The sequence below is a fragment of the Lagopus muta genome, chromosome 5, assembly GCF_023343835.1.
Source record: "Lagopus muta isolate bLagMut1 chromosome 5, bLagMut1 primary, whole genome shotgun sequence".
In the NCBI taxonomy this organism is placed as follows: domain Eukaryota; kingdom Metazoa; phylum Chordata; class Aves; order Galliformes; family Phasianidae; genus Lagopus; species Lagopus muta.
The window spans coordinates 46,766,711-46,779,273 of record NC_064437.1 but is presented as its reverse complement, the minus strand read 5'-3'; the positions used below and the strand labels follow the sequence as shown (position 1 = coordinate 46,779,273).

Below are 12,563 nucleotides of genomic sequence, written 5' to 3'. Positions count from 1 at the left end.
CATTGCTGGTGAAATTGCACAGCTAATTGTGGTGACTGTCTTGAAAAATATTGTTTTGTAGCTGAGAATTTGCTCAAATAGTATTATTGTGCTCTTTGCATCTGTTGTAGTTTCCAAGGAAATAAATAGGAGGCATTACTTTTGGAGTGTCCTACATAGGTGTGGCCCAAGACAATTCTCTTCAAGCCGAAAGGTTGGACACTCATATTACAAGGTGTGAGAAAACAAGCAAATGCTTAAGGAAGAGTTTTGGGAACAAGACAGATCTACATTTTTCCTCTCACCAAAATTGCTTTCCACTGCTTATAACAACTCCCAAACAAAGTAGTTTGCTTTCACAGATCTCAGGTGCATTTTACTTACCTCCCATCTCCACAGCAACCAACATGGCAGTCATGTGTATGTACAGAGAAATTAGAAAGAGCAACAAGTGAAACCACTCTCAGCACAGGTATTGCTGTGGTGGAACTACAGCACTCCCACTGTTAGTCTGGGTTTGTTTGTTTCTTTGTTTGTTTGTTTCAAATAGAGCTATTCTTTAATTTTTTTCCTGTCAGCATGAACAAACTACTGATAAATTACAGTGAGCTGTTTCTGTAGCTCCAAAGTACTTCATTTATTTACTATTATTTAGCCAATTATCAACAGTAAATGCTACTAGCATCTGAGAGCTGTATGGATGATGTTTGGCAAGGACAGGGATGTCTGTGTGAGAGGAGGAGAAATCTTGCAGTTACAGTCAGGCAAAGGGTACTGACAGGATAAACTTTCTCTGGGATCACGAAGGAATCAGTGTTACCTATTCTTCAGGCCCACCGATGGCTTCCCAAGAAAACCGGTCAGCTGCTGGGGTGTGGGTCCCACAGAACAGATGGTCCTGCTGCCCAGCAACCTGTCCCTGCTATCCCCACACACCCTGCACTGTAAACAGTGCTGCAGTCCAGAGCCAGAAGTATATAAGGGAAATCACCTCTTTTCATGCGTGCACAGCTCCCTACTTATCCATCAATATGGATATGCTTTGTTGATTAAAGACACACCTCGTGTCAAAGAACTGCAGAGGCCATCAGGTTTATGAAATGTCATGTCTGCTCATAGGGCCACTTATTTCACTCCCAGTTTATTGTTACAGAGTTCATACTATAAATGTGGTGTTCCACTTGAGGTGCTCCCAGAACTGTTCTGTTGTATATTCTGTATAGCATCGTTGCTGTGTTTTCTACTATTCAGCACAGTTTCTACTAGTGCTCATTAGGGGAAACCATCTGTGCTTGTTACTGTTACTGTCTTCCTGACACCAATGGTTGTGGTCACACTTCATGCAAACAGTGCAGCAGACCAGAGCCAGGAGTATATAAGGGAAACCACCTCTTTTCATGCGTGCACAGCTGCCTACTTATCCATCAGTTGCAAGCAGGAGACTGTTTCCAGGCTTCCATGTTAAGACCCTGTGTGTAGGATTTGAAGCAGTGACACCTTTAACAGAGAGCATTGTCACTGAGCTTTTTGCACTTATGCCATGGAATGAGCAATCAGTGCATCAAGAGGGGAAAACATGGAGAAAAGGCAGAACTGCGGGACTGGCCAGTGAGGGGAAGAACTCAGGGTGAGAGGAAGAGCTGGAAAGCTGGAAGGCCCTTCTGGGGCTCCAGAGTGGAGTGCACAAATGAGCTGTTCTCAGCTCTGTGTTATGAATACAGAGCCATCTCGTGACAGAAGCTGAGCTGGTGGCCTGTGGCTGTTTGCTGGAATGGGTGCAAAGCACACAGTGATGGCTTTGGAGGCAGCTGGGAGCAGTAGAAGATGTTAAACTGCTGGGTTGGGTCCACCTGGAAGCGTCAGGACTCGTTCTTCCCAGCTGTCTCCACAGCTTAAAAGCTCCAGGCTAAGGGCAGGTGCTTCATGGTGCTTGGCAGGAGAGCAGGATGGGTGTTGTAGGGCAGGCCATGGCTGTGTTTGGAGCTTTGTCTTTCTTGGGGTTGCTTGGTCCCCTTGCTTTGGTTGTGGGGACTTGGAGTAGGCCTTTTGTTGACCCCGACTTGTTGTTTTGTGGCCAAGGGAGCTTGCAGCTCAAGTTTCCCCCAGGCTGGGAAGGGAATGCTTCTTTTGTGCTGACTGCTTGGGGTAAGTGAGGGTGATGTCAAGAGGTGTTCTGGCTGCTGCTGATATCTCTATGCAGTAGTGAGGTATGGCTGAAATGTGAAGGGTGCTGGCTCTTATGTGGTATGCTAGTAGTTTTAGTGCTGCTTGTGTAATCTGGGAGCTGTTTACCTGACCCGGCCTTCATAGATTTGAGTAGAGTGCTGTGCCAGGATCTACATGTCCTTGGCTGCTAGGTTTCCTCACAACTCTCTGCCTGTGCAGGCCCTTTTGTGGGCTGAGATGCCTTTTTTTTTTTTTTAAACCGATTTGTACATTTTTGTACATTGTACAAATTTACATTTGTAGTACACTCATGTCTTTAGCATGGGCTGCTGAATACCCTGCTGCTGTCTCATCTCCTCCTAGATACTGAAGGGAGGGCACATGCTCTGCAGAATGATTCTGGCTGTGGTCTCTGGGTATCTGAATCTCCGGATGGCTCCATGGTAGTGTCAGTTTCCTACACCAGCTGCTATGTCTTTGGATGGGTGAGTGACTTGGGGACTCTCCTGGGGCTGCAATGACTGCTACTCTGGCTGCACTGATTATGTATGGTTCTCTCCCAGGATGGCAATTACTTTATAATTGTTGGGCTGGAAGGGACAGATGCTGCTGGACAAAAGGTTCTTCATGAAGAGAAGCTGTTTATGTGCCCTGCAGACCTTCCTGGTAAGACTGACCGCTCCTGAAGAAGTATGCTGCTTGTTGCCATGAATACCTTTTCTTGCAGGTGCCTGTTGCTAGACCTCCTGTAGGTTTGGAGAGGTAGCTTGTATCTGCACAGGTGACATCTTGGAGAATGTCAGTGCAGAGAGCCCTGGTTTTCTGGGTACTTGCTTGTCAGCAGGCTTCTATGTGTGCTCTGAGGCATGTTTGACCCTCACCTGAGTCCATAAAACTTCCCTTGACTTGTATGCAAAATCAAACTAGTGTTCCTTGTGCCCTTGATCCTCTGCTACTGTGCTCTTGCTGCAAGATTCTCCTGTTCCTTGCAGCACTGGATGCTCCTAGCAGTGGTGTCTGTTCTGCTGTCCACAGCCAGGACCGGCTGCCCTGTGCCTCTTTACCCATCAGCCAGGGAGACTGTGAAGTGCGAGGCTGTTGTTACAACCCTAGAGACAAAGTCAAGACTTGCTACTATGGTAACACAGGTGAGTGTGAATGGCCATCCTCCCCTCTGATGCAACAGCTGGCTGGAGTACCTGCTTTCCCTGGCAGAGGATTGGTGTACCAGTCATGCAGATGGCTTAGGGCTGTGGTTCTGGTTGTCAAGGAAACTCATTAATGTATTCAACCAATAATAAGTATTGCAACAGGCTTGGGTTTATGGCTAGAATCAGTATTGCTGAGAGTATCCAGTGCTGGTAGCACTTGTACCAGCATTTCTACCTTGCTTTACTCAGCATATGCTGTGGGAGTTGCAAGAAGGTCTTGCTGCTCTTCTCTGTACTGTGTTTGAGGCTGTTTCTCCTTGGACCTACAACTGACTCTTTTTCTCTCCCCCAGTGACAGCACACTGCACACCAGATGGTCAGTTTTCCATTGCTGTCTCTCGAGATGTGACCCTGCCACCTGTTATCCTGGACTCTGTGCATCTAGCCAGTGGGCGCAGTGCTGGCTGCATCCCTGTAATGAAAAACAATGCCTTTGTTGTGTACCAGTTCCCACTCTCTGCCTGTGGCACTACTTTTCAGGTGAGAGTTGCAGCTGAACTAACTGAAGCATGCTGATCTGGAACAACCTGATGTGGCTTTGACTATGCATTGGGCACCTTATGGATTTCCAGAAGCTAACCATTGTTCTCCAGCCTGACTCCAGTGCAGCAAAAATGTCTGTCCTGTTATTGCAGGTGACTGGAGACCATGCCATATATGAGAATGAGTTGGTGGCATCCAGGGATGTGAATATGGGGAACCTTGGTTCTATCACTAGGGACAGCACTTTCAGGTAATACCCTGGGGCAGGCACTGCTGTAACAAGCAGGAACTTGTCCAGAGAACATGCACACAAGTTTGGAATGTACAGCAGTCACCTGAGTAGGCTAGGGACTGGCATGCCTCCAATTAAAGGGAATAAAACTGGTGCTGATCAATGCCACCCTGTGGACTCTAATTTAAACTCTGAAGAGAATTTTGACTAATTATGAAGAAGCACTGGAGGATACTCTGGAGATATAATTAAGGCAAATACCAGTTTGTGATCTTGGGGAAAAGCTAGGCAATGCCAGAGTACCTATCTGCCTGACCCAGTGTTCTTGTCCCACCAGGTTACATGTCCGCTGTAGTTATGCCATCACTGGGAGTTTTGTCCCCTTGAGTGTTCAGGTCTTCACACTGCCACCGCTCCCTGCTGTCTCCCAGCCTGGTCCTCTGTCCTTGGAGCTGCGTATTGCCTCAGGTGTGGGAGGTCTACAGGACTTGGTCTGGCTTCTTGGTGTGGGGCTCTGTGCTCTGCTGGGTAATAAGGGAGTGAATTCTATTACTGCTTCTCTGCCACTCTCAAGACTTGATGTCACAGCTATGAAGGATGCTCTCAGTTTCTCTACCTGTTTATTCCTGCTCTAAACTAGCCCTTTTTTCTCACCCAGATGAACGATATAGTTCCTACTACACTGACACTGACTATCCCATTGTGAAGGCTCTAAGAGACCCTATTTACATAGAAGTTAGGATCCTTCAGAGGACAGACCCTGACCTGGTTCTATTACTGCACCACTGCTGGGCCACACCAAGTATAAATCCTCATCAACAGACACAGTGGCCTGTCCTGGTGAATGGGTAAGTGGCTTGTAAACAACTTTGGATGTGGGGGAATGACTTGCACTCATTAACTTCTGGCCTCTTTCTCAGGTGCCCTTATTCAGGAGACAACTATCAGACACAGCTGGTACCTCTTAGTACTGCCTCAGGATTACTCTTTCCATCACATTATCAGCGCTTCACCCTCTACACATTTACCTTTGTGGACTCTGCATCCCAAGAGCTGCTTTCTGGGCTGGTAAGCAGTCTTTCTTGTTCCCTGGGTTCCTCTTGAATTGGTTCTTATTGCTCACACATGAAGTGGTCTCATGTCTTCCCTGAGATGATTTTGAGTATAGGCGATGTATCAGTGGAGGAACGTGATGGAAAATGAGATTACTGAAATGGCAGATTACGTAAGTGCTAGCTTGCTGCCCAGGATGTGTTGAAATAGTTTAGTGCATGTGGTCCAACTATATAGATCAAATTTGTAAACTTCATGGCTAAAATGACTTGGAAGTAGCTTTCTGGACTATGAATCTTGTGAATTACTGAGCACTTCAGTGATGAACTTTATTATTTCCCGTGCTGTCTGTTCAGTGCTCCTGAATCAACCAATACTCCAAACTAGTCCCAGCTGTGTACTTTGGCAGTGCTTACTCAACTGACCTAATTCTAGGAGTCTGGGAGATGTGCTGTAATGCCAGATCTGATGTAGTTCGAAGTCCATGTGGATAAAGTATCAAAGCTGCTATGTTGGACAAGTTCAATGTACCACAGCAGGATATAATTTGTCTGTAGATAGTGAGCAATTCAGTTCTGTGTTGCCTTCTCTTTAGGTGTACCTGCACTGCAGTGCCTCAGTGTGCCACCGGTCTGTGCAGGAGTCCTGCACCAACACTTGTCCTGCTAGAGCCAGTAAGTGTCTTTGCCTTGCTGCATCTCAAGGGGCAGCAGGGCTGGTCTCCCAGCCAGTGGGCAGGTGCACATGCTGTTCCTTAGTACAGACTAGCAGGCATTTCCTGCTCCTTTCCTCTAAGGCAAGGCTCTTGCCTCCCTGACAGAAATGCAAGGGTCACTGTAGGCTCCTCTCTCTGTTCTGATCCATGGCAGGCTCGTCTGAGGGTTGAGAAGGTGGCCAAAGCCTCCTGACCTTGAGGACTAGGCATCTCTGTAACCTACAACTCTCTTGCTGTTCCACAGGAGGTAAAAGAAGTGCTGAGTATACCCTTAAGGACAGTGCCTCCCGTGTTTCCAGCAAAGGCCCTGTTATTTTCCTGCAGGATGAGCTAAGACAAGTAGCTGATGTGGATGACTTCAGTAAGTGTGCAACTCAGTAGGAGTATGGACCAGTCCTTTCCCAGCCTGGTTCTAACTGGGGCTTCTCTCCTCTCCAGGAGCAGCTGCAGCCCCTTGGGCTCTGGGTTTTGCTGCTGTGGCTGCTGGGGCAGTGCTGAGCATGGTGTTGGTGGCTGCTGTGCTGTGGTGGAGAAAGTGATCTCATTACCGGCACCTGTTTTGCAATAAAGTGGTTCCCAAACACATTAAGTCTCTGGGATGCCTTCTCCCTAATCCAGAGCAGGAGGAGTGGAACAGGAGTAAGCCTTGGCACTGTTTTGTTTTTTGCTTTTTTTTTTGTTTTTTTGCAAGACAAATGATCCTGGTGGCTGTTCTCCAAATGCCATTTATCTAAACTTATCTTGCTGTCTGTCTGTTCTGCCATGGGATTGGTGCAACTATGCTGATGTCAAGAAGGAGCCTCTGCCCTGTCTTGGGAATCTGCAGGCTGAGCTAGGAGTGATGCTGGGTGGGGTCTGCATTTCTTTCAGATATCTTTTAAAAAAAAAAAAAAAACCTGATCTTGGCTTCTCTCAAACACTAAGCTCAAGAGCAGCAAAACCAATTAAGGTATTTTTTTCATCTGCTGTCTCTTTGGGATATGTAGGATAGCATGTGGCTATAAAGAGGAGCTGGGAATCTCCCATTGCCCCCGAGGACACCAGCTCAGTTGAGGCTGTGCTGCTCTTTCCTGCTACCTCCAGGACAGGATAAGCAGTACTTAGTCGTCTCGTGTTCAGGACAGGAGCAGGTGATGCCCTCTGCCCTATCATGCAAAGACTTCTCTGGCTGGAGCCATTATCAGCTGAGAGTAAGTCTAACGCCTCCCTTAAGGGAGTGCCTGTTGCAGCTAAATGGTATTCGTGCAGCTTATCTGGGAATGCAGGGCATGAATTTGTCTGCCTTCTGACCTGTCTTTAGCAGCCTGCGTTATTATAGGGCAACGAGAGGATTAGTGCTAACCACACCTCAGTAGATCAGAAGCTGTCCTCCAGCTCCGCTCTTAATCGTGCGTGCAGGCTGATAGCTGAAGGCTGCGGGAGCGTCCCGTGCGGGCGGGGGTGCGGCCGTCGGGGCCCGGCCAGGGGCTCGATGCTGCCCTCCGCGGGTTGGTGCGTGCGTACTGAAGCCAACAATCAGCTTGATGAGGCTGGGGGCTCTGGGTGAGAAGGTGCTTAGGGGCTGTACGAGACTGGAAGCTCTTTGGAAGCAAGCCCAGGGGCTGGAGGGGCATTGACGCGTGCTATGGCCGTGCTCTGCCGGTGCCCGGCTGTCTGCAAGCAGCTCCAGGGCCAGTGCCGGGCTCGGGGGTATTCTGTGGGGTACCAACACCCCTAAAACGCCAAACTCCAGTCAGTCAAGGAGACAGGGCAATTGAGCAGCACTGCTGCTAAATCTGGATTTCCAGAAACGCTGGTCCTGAGCATCTGTGTTCCTTGTCCTGGGTGTCTTTCCTCTTCCCCGTGGCAGTGCTGAGTGCTGCTCTGCTGTGCCTGCCTATAGCTGTGGGCATGAAGCCCAGTGCAGCTCTCTGCTATAGAGCTGCTCAAACCAACCTCTGCCAGCTGTGCCTGTAGGAAAAAAGCAACAGACTCTCCAAAGCAGCAGTTGGTCCTTTATAGGAGCTGCAGGTATTGGAAGCCCAGAGGGTAACACTTCCTTTCTTGATGAGCTGTGTTTACCTGAAAAATGTGCCACCAGTAACTGTACTCCACCCCTGGTTTTCATTAGTAAGAGATCTGAAACCAGTTATTTCATAAGTGATGATTTTATTATTAAACTTATTAAGCTGTAGTACAAGCATATCTAAAAGTGGCAAACTATACAGTATGTTACAGGTTATAAATACAGTTTTGAAAATACATGAATATATTTCATATAATGCAGTAATAAAAAGAGTGCTAGTTCATCTTAATTTTAAAAACCATAACACCTATAATGTGAGGAGAGTAAGGGATGGGAAAACACCAGTTCATGACTTTCCTGAAACACTGCAAGTCCAGTTCTACACTGATTCATATTCCTCATAGTGTCTGTATGGGTGGAGGGTGTAAGTTGAGGCAGGATTTTTAGCCCCTGGGATTTATGGAGATATACAGACTATTCACAGAATAATCAAGTCATAAATATCTCTAGCTTTGGATGAAGCTAGCAAAATATACAGTGAATAACCAAGTGTTACAACAGCAGCTGTAATTAATGACAACTGAAATATTAAACACAGCACCTACTTCAGGGTACTAACTGTGAGTCAGCATAAACTTTTTTTTTAGATGCTAAATAACAGCAGCTACACTGAACTTCACCTGCAAATTATACTTGCACTGAGTAAACATGATCTGTTGTTCTAGTGAGCAACAACTCTTTGCTTTGTGTTGCTGCTAGAACTGGGCTCGGAGAATCTCAGAAGAAGAGATCCTGCTCTGCCTTGGAGGGCTCCAACTGCTGTTCATGAGCAAAAGGGAAGCACCTGCTGCTGCAAGGCTAAACCTGCTGCTGAAAGGCTAAACCTGCTGAAGTTGGCATGTTACTGTCATCTTCTGAAATCTCAGTTCCTAAGGGTAGACCAGAAAGGATTTTAAATAGCAAGTGCCTGATTGACAGTTATATTGTAATTCAGGGGAGTAGCATGCTCCTGTAACAAGAGACGAAGTTGGCTTGCTTGAATTTTTACTCCATAGGTATAAAAGCACCAGCTCCTACCAGCAAAAGAGCAGAGATCACTGTGGCAGCTGCAGCACCTTCAGAAGCAGATGCTGTCAATTCTCTGAGCTCTGTAGAGATGTGGCAATAAGGCACCAGCATTAAAAAAAAATAAACCTCAAAACCTAAGAGATCTAAAAGAACAGTCCTAGATACAGAATATAGAGGATGTGTGTGAGTAACTCATCCTTGCAGCCCTGCTCTTCCAGAAGTTGGACAGCACAGCCTGACAGAGAGCTGGGCTGCTGGATGGCTGAGATGCTGCCATGGATGTACCCTCCCAACTCTCTAATGGTCAATTCTTGCAGTGCCATTCACCATGTTGACTTCTGTGTTAGGATGGCACTGAAATCAAGGAGTGTTTGCAAAAGGTGCAGCTGGTGGTGGGTTTCTGAACGGCCTTGGGGGAGAGTTTGGCTTTATGGACTTTTGTTCCTGTTGCATTTGATTAAAACTGCATAGCTGGTGAGGTGCTGCTGGGAAGGGAGGAGTGTGCTGAGGGCAAGCAGCCTGCAGCCCCTGGCCTGAGGGAGGAGTGCAGGCAATGGCCATCTCTGCATATAGTGCTCCTCTGGCCACTGTGAGGCTGAAGTTCATTTCAGCTGTAAGAGGTCCCCAGGAAGCAGTGATAATTGCTTTGGTGATTCAGGTAGTACTGTTCCTAGCACAGGTAGGAGGAAGAATTAATTATCAAGTCTCATTTAAAAGCCTCTCCTGGTTATGGTACCAAGGTGTTAGCTGCAAGTTTCTTCTTCTTTGGCTTGTGAGTATGTGGTAGGTTCAGGAGCAAAGCCATAGGTAGCTGAGTATGCATCTGTCCACAGACCATTATCCTCGTCCCCTTTCCTTCTTTCCCTTCCAACATTCAAATCAGAGTTGCTTTGCCAACAGCTGGAGGATGCTGGGTACACAAAGCACCCCTGGGCTCTTCCATTTTGTGTCCGCAATTGTTCCCACTTCTTCCTGAAACAAAAACATGTGGTGAATGTGAGGGACTAGAAAGGGTTGTTCTGCATTTACCCAGTGGGCTGAGTCTGCTTCACTTTTAGCTTTTATCATGAGCAGATTGTTTCCCAATATATGTTTGCTTTGTTATTTGGGAGTATTTGACTAAGACTGCAGATAACTGAACTTGCTGCTGCATTTCTTTCTGCACTGAATGCAGAATGCCTGTGTAATGCAGGCTAAATGGCTATAATTGCCTAAAATTAACTGTTCTTTTTTTTTCTTCTTATAAGAGGAGGGGGCAGAACGTGTCAACTAATTCAAAGGCATATGGGCTGGTCTTCAGCTGGCATAAATCCATACAATTTGGACTTCAAGAATCTGCTCTGTGCCTGTTGGAGCGTGTCTGGACGAGGGAACAGAATTGCATAATTTCTGTGCTGAGTGGAAAAGTTTTACTTACTTTACCTTGTCCCCTTTAACTTGAGTTATCAGAAAGGCCATATGTTTTCATTCTTTGTATTTTGCCCCAAAACAATCATGGAGTTCCTCTCAGTTCTCTCAGCTTTCCTCAGCTCTGAAGACATAATGTCAGGCCTAAATAAAAAGAAAAATACAATTAAAGTTGACAGCAGTCAGCACACACGGTGTTTTTTTAGCACTAACGTGCTGTGCATATGTACCCACCATCCAAACAGCACCCAATGCTCTTCCCCTTGCCAGTCCAGAATTCCAATCCACGTGCTGGCTAAATACTTGTGGGAGCATCCAAGAGAAACCCAAAACACTACAAAATGCATAATTTGGTGTGATGTTGCAAAGAGGGAGAGATTGGCGGCTCCCTGTCACAGGCTTAAACGCTTCTGGTCTTCAGTAGGAGGTGAAGAATTGGAAAGAACAAGACTAAGCTCACTGCTTAGGCTGTCTCCAGCTTTGCAGTTGTTCCTTATTGCTTCCCAATGCAGTAAGTGCCGTGCATTCTGTTTGGTTGTAATGGCACAGGCCTCCAGGACTTGGGAAAGAAAAATCTTTTGGAACACTTTCTAAAAATAGTTGCTGTTTGAGAAAGTGAAGATGTATGTTGTGTTTTCTGGTGTTTTTTTTTTTATTAAATGCAAAATTTTGAAGCAATTCAAATGTTTAGCAAATAGCTTATTGCTATATTTGGTTTGAAGAACTGTTCAAATCAAACCACAACTGATATGACGCTGATTTCTATTTTCTAGCTACTGATTTTTTTTCTTCCTAAATGTTGTAGGATTTCTTTTTCATTAATTCTTAAGTATTCTGCAGTGAAATGGCTGAATTTAAGCCTTGCTGCTTTAGTTTTTTTGGCTGCCTCTGCTCCCATGGGAGTAACTTTCCCTAAGAGTGCAACTCAGACCCAGGCCTGCAAGATCTGGGTCATGGGATTTCAGTCATTGCACAAGGCTGTTCTGGACAGGGGCTTTGGCATATTGGTGTGGTACTGTACTTCCTAGCTTACTTCACCCTAACCACCAAGTAGCTGTCATACAGATGTAGGCTTTCAGCGGCTGTCAGATCGAAACTAATGTCCTTGCCCACAAAAGATACCATAACTTGAGGTTAGCTCAAGCCCACATAGCTACCTTAGAGCTGCAACGCCTGTAGATAAATAGGTGGATGTGTCTCAACAGGAGTACCAGGCTGGGATTATCTGAAGTTTCCCATATTAGAGCCTGCCCTAGGAAGGGATTTCAGATAGCATCAGTAAAGCTCCTGAGCTGAATGGCTTTTGTGGAAATGGCTGGGACTACTTCTCAGCTGCAGTCAGGGCGAGAAGCAAGGGATTACAAGTCTCCCGTGTACAAAAATGGTGCTGGGGAAAATAAGGGAAAAATATCTCAGAGGCACTTATGTGCTCCTACTTGTTCCTGGGTTTCTGGGGACTGGTAGGAATGTCAATCTAGCTGGAGGCAGTTCCACATGTACTTTATAATGTCAGATGGAGTGGCAATAAATTTTTCAAGGTGGGCTCCTGCGGAACTTACAGCCCAGCTGGATTCTCTCCAGTCAGTGTCAGTCTGCAATTATTTATTCAGGGCAAATATTTGACCTTCTGATGCCAGACTGTCACTTGAGAACAGTCTTCTGTCACTGAAACCAGTTCACAGTGCAAAGACAGAGTTCTTGTCTTAGGGATCATTTGAGCTGGAAGGAAGTTCCTTGCTCTTTGTGGAGAGTACTTTCTGCAAGGATTTGAGGGAGAAATCTACTTTTCTGCTATGTGTCAGGCTCAGGTCCATATGCTGTTAAATTCACAACGCCATGACCAAGTCGTCTATCAGCTTCTTCTGGCCCTCTAAGAAAAACAGACTTTGCAGGAGTGAAAGTGCTACTAGGAAACAGAAAATGAAACGAAAACCTAAGCCTGGCTGGAACAATATATGACAAACCACCAAGTCTTGTGCCAGTGTGTTTACCTTGGCAGGCTCTGTCTCTCCTGCTGGAAGAACCAAGTTCTCTCACTACTGTGAGAATTCTTTTGTGGACTTTAAAAAAAAAAAAAGAAAAAAGAAAAAAAGAAAAAACAGACAAAAGAAAAACAGAGCCACCGCCCTGAAGCAGATCATTCATCATAAACAGTGGGAGCATGAAAGGCGACTTGCTTTGACCTAGTTACAAAAACAAAAACAAATAGGCTTTCCCTAATTGCCTGAATGACTCAAGTGGGCC

General features: G+C 46.1%; 3 protein-coding genes across 8 annotated transcripts in view; 2 read left to right on the top strand and 1 right to left on the bottom strand.

Annotated features, from left to right (window-relative positions):
• TLL2 (tolloid like 2) overlaps positions 1 to 2,553 on the top strand; it is a 147,592-nt gene extending 145,039 nt beyond the window's left edge. The window contains exon 24 of the transcript XR_007377375.1: positions 2,509 to 2,553. The gene's annotated coding sequence lies outside the window, so the exon portion shown is untranslated. The remainder of the gene's footprint in view (positions 1 to 2,508) is intronic.
• Positions 1 to 6,424, top strand: part of ZP4 (zona pellucida glycoprotein 4) — a 49,892-nt gene extending 43,468 nt beyond the window's left edge. Inside the window, exons 1-12 of one of the 3 annotated variants that reach the window (XM_048946777.1) lie at positions 1,882 to 2,124; positions 2,509 to 2,630; positions 2,709 to 2,811; positions 3,138 to 3,293; positions 3,649 to 3,836; positions 3,992 to 4,089; positions 4,409 to 4,539; positions 4,730 to 4,919; positions 4,992 to 5,139; positions 5,720 to 5,798; positions 6,084 to 6,200; positions 6,278 to 6,424. In XM_048946777.1, coding sequence (XP_048802734.1) covers positions 1,926 to 2,124; positions 2,509 to 2,630; positions 2,709 to 2,811; positions 3,138 to 3,293; positions 3,649 to 3,836; positions 3,992 to 4,089; positions 4,409 to 4,539; positions 4,730 to 4,919; positions 4,992 to 5,139; positions 5,720 to 5,798; positions 6,084 to 6,200; positions 6,278 to 6,378 — 1,632 coding nt within the window. In that variant the 5' untranslated portion in view covers positions 1,882 to 1,925 and the 3' untranslated portion in view covers positions 6,379 to 6,424. Of the gene's footprint in view, positions 1 to 1,881; positions 2,125 to 2,508; positions 2,631 to 2,708; positions 2,812 to 3,137; positions 3,294 to 3,648; positions 3,837 to 3,991; positions 4,090 to 4,408; positions 4,540 to 4,729; positions 4,920 to 4,991; positions 5,140 to 5,719; positions 5,799 to 5,993; positions 6,026 to 6,083; positions 6,201 to 6,277 lie in introns of those variants that run through there. The other 2 variants (XM_048946778.1, XM_048946779.1) reach the window with 2 other exon arrangements.
• Positions 6,425 to 7,967: 1,543 nt separating this feature from the next.
• Positions 7,968 to 12,563, bottom strand: part of LOC125694064 (uncharacterized) — a 30,824-nt gene continuing 26,228 nt past the window's right edge. For 2 of the 4 annotated variants that reach the window (XM_048946768.1, XM_048946771.1), the window contains exons 8-9: positions 10,335 to 10,463; positions 7,968 to 9,884 (exon numbers count right to left, since the gene is read on the bottom strand). In XM_048946768.1, the coding sequence (XP_048802725.1) occupies positions 10,358 to 10,463 (106 nt within the window). In that variant the 3' untranslated portion in view covers positions 7,968 to 9,884; positions 10,335 to 10,357. Of the gene's footprint in view, positions 9,885 to 10,329; positions 10,464 to 12,563 lie in introns of all 4 variants that reach the window. The other 2 variants (XM_048946769.1, XM_048946770.1) reach the window with 2 other exon arrangements.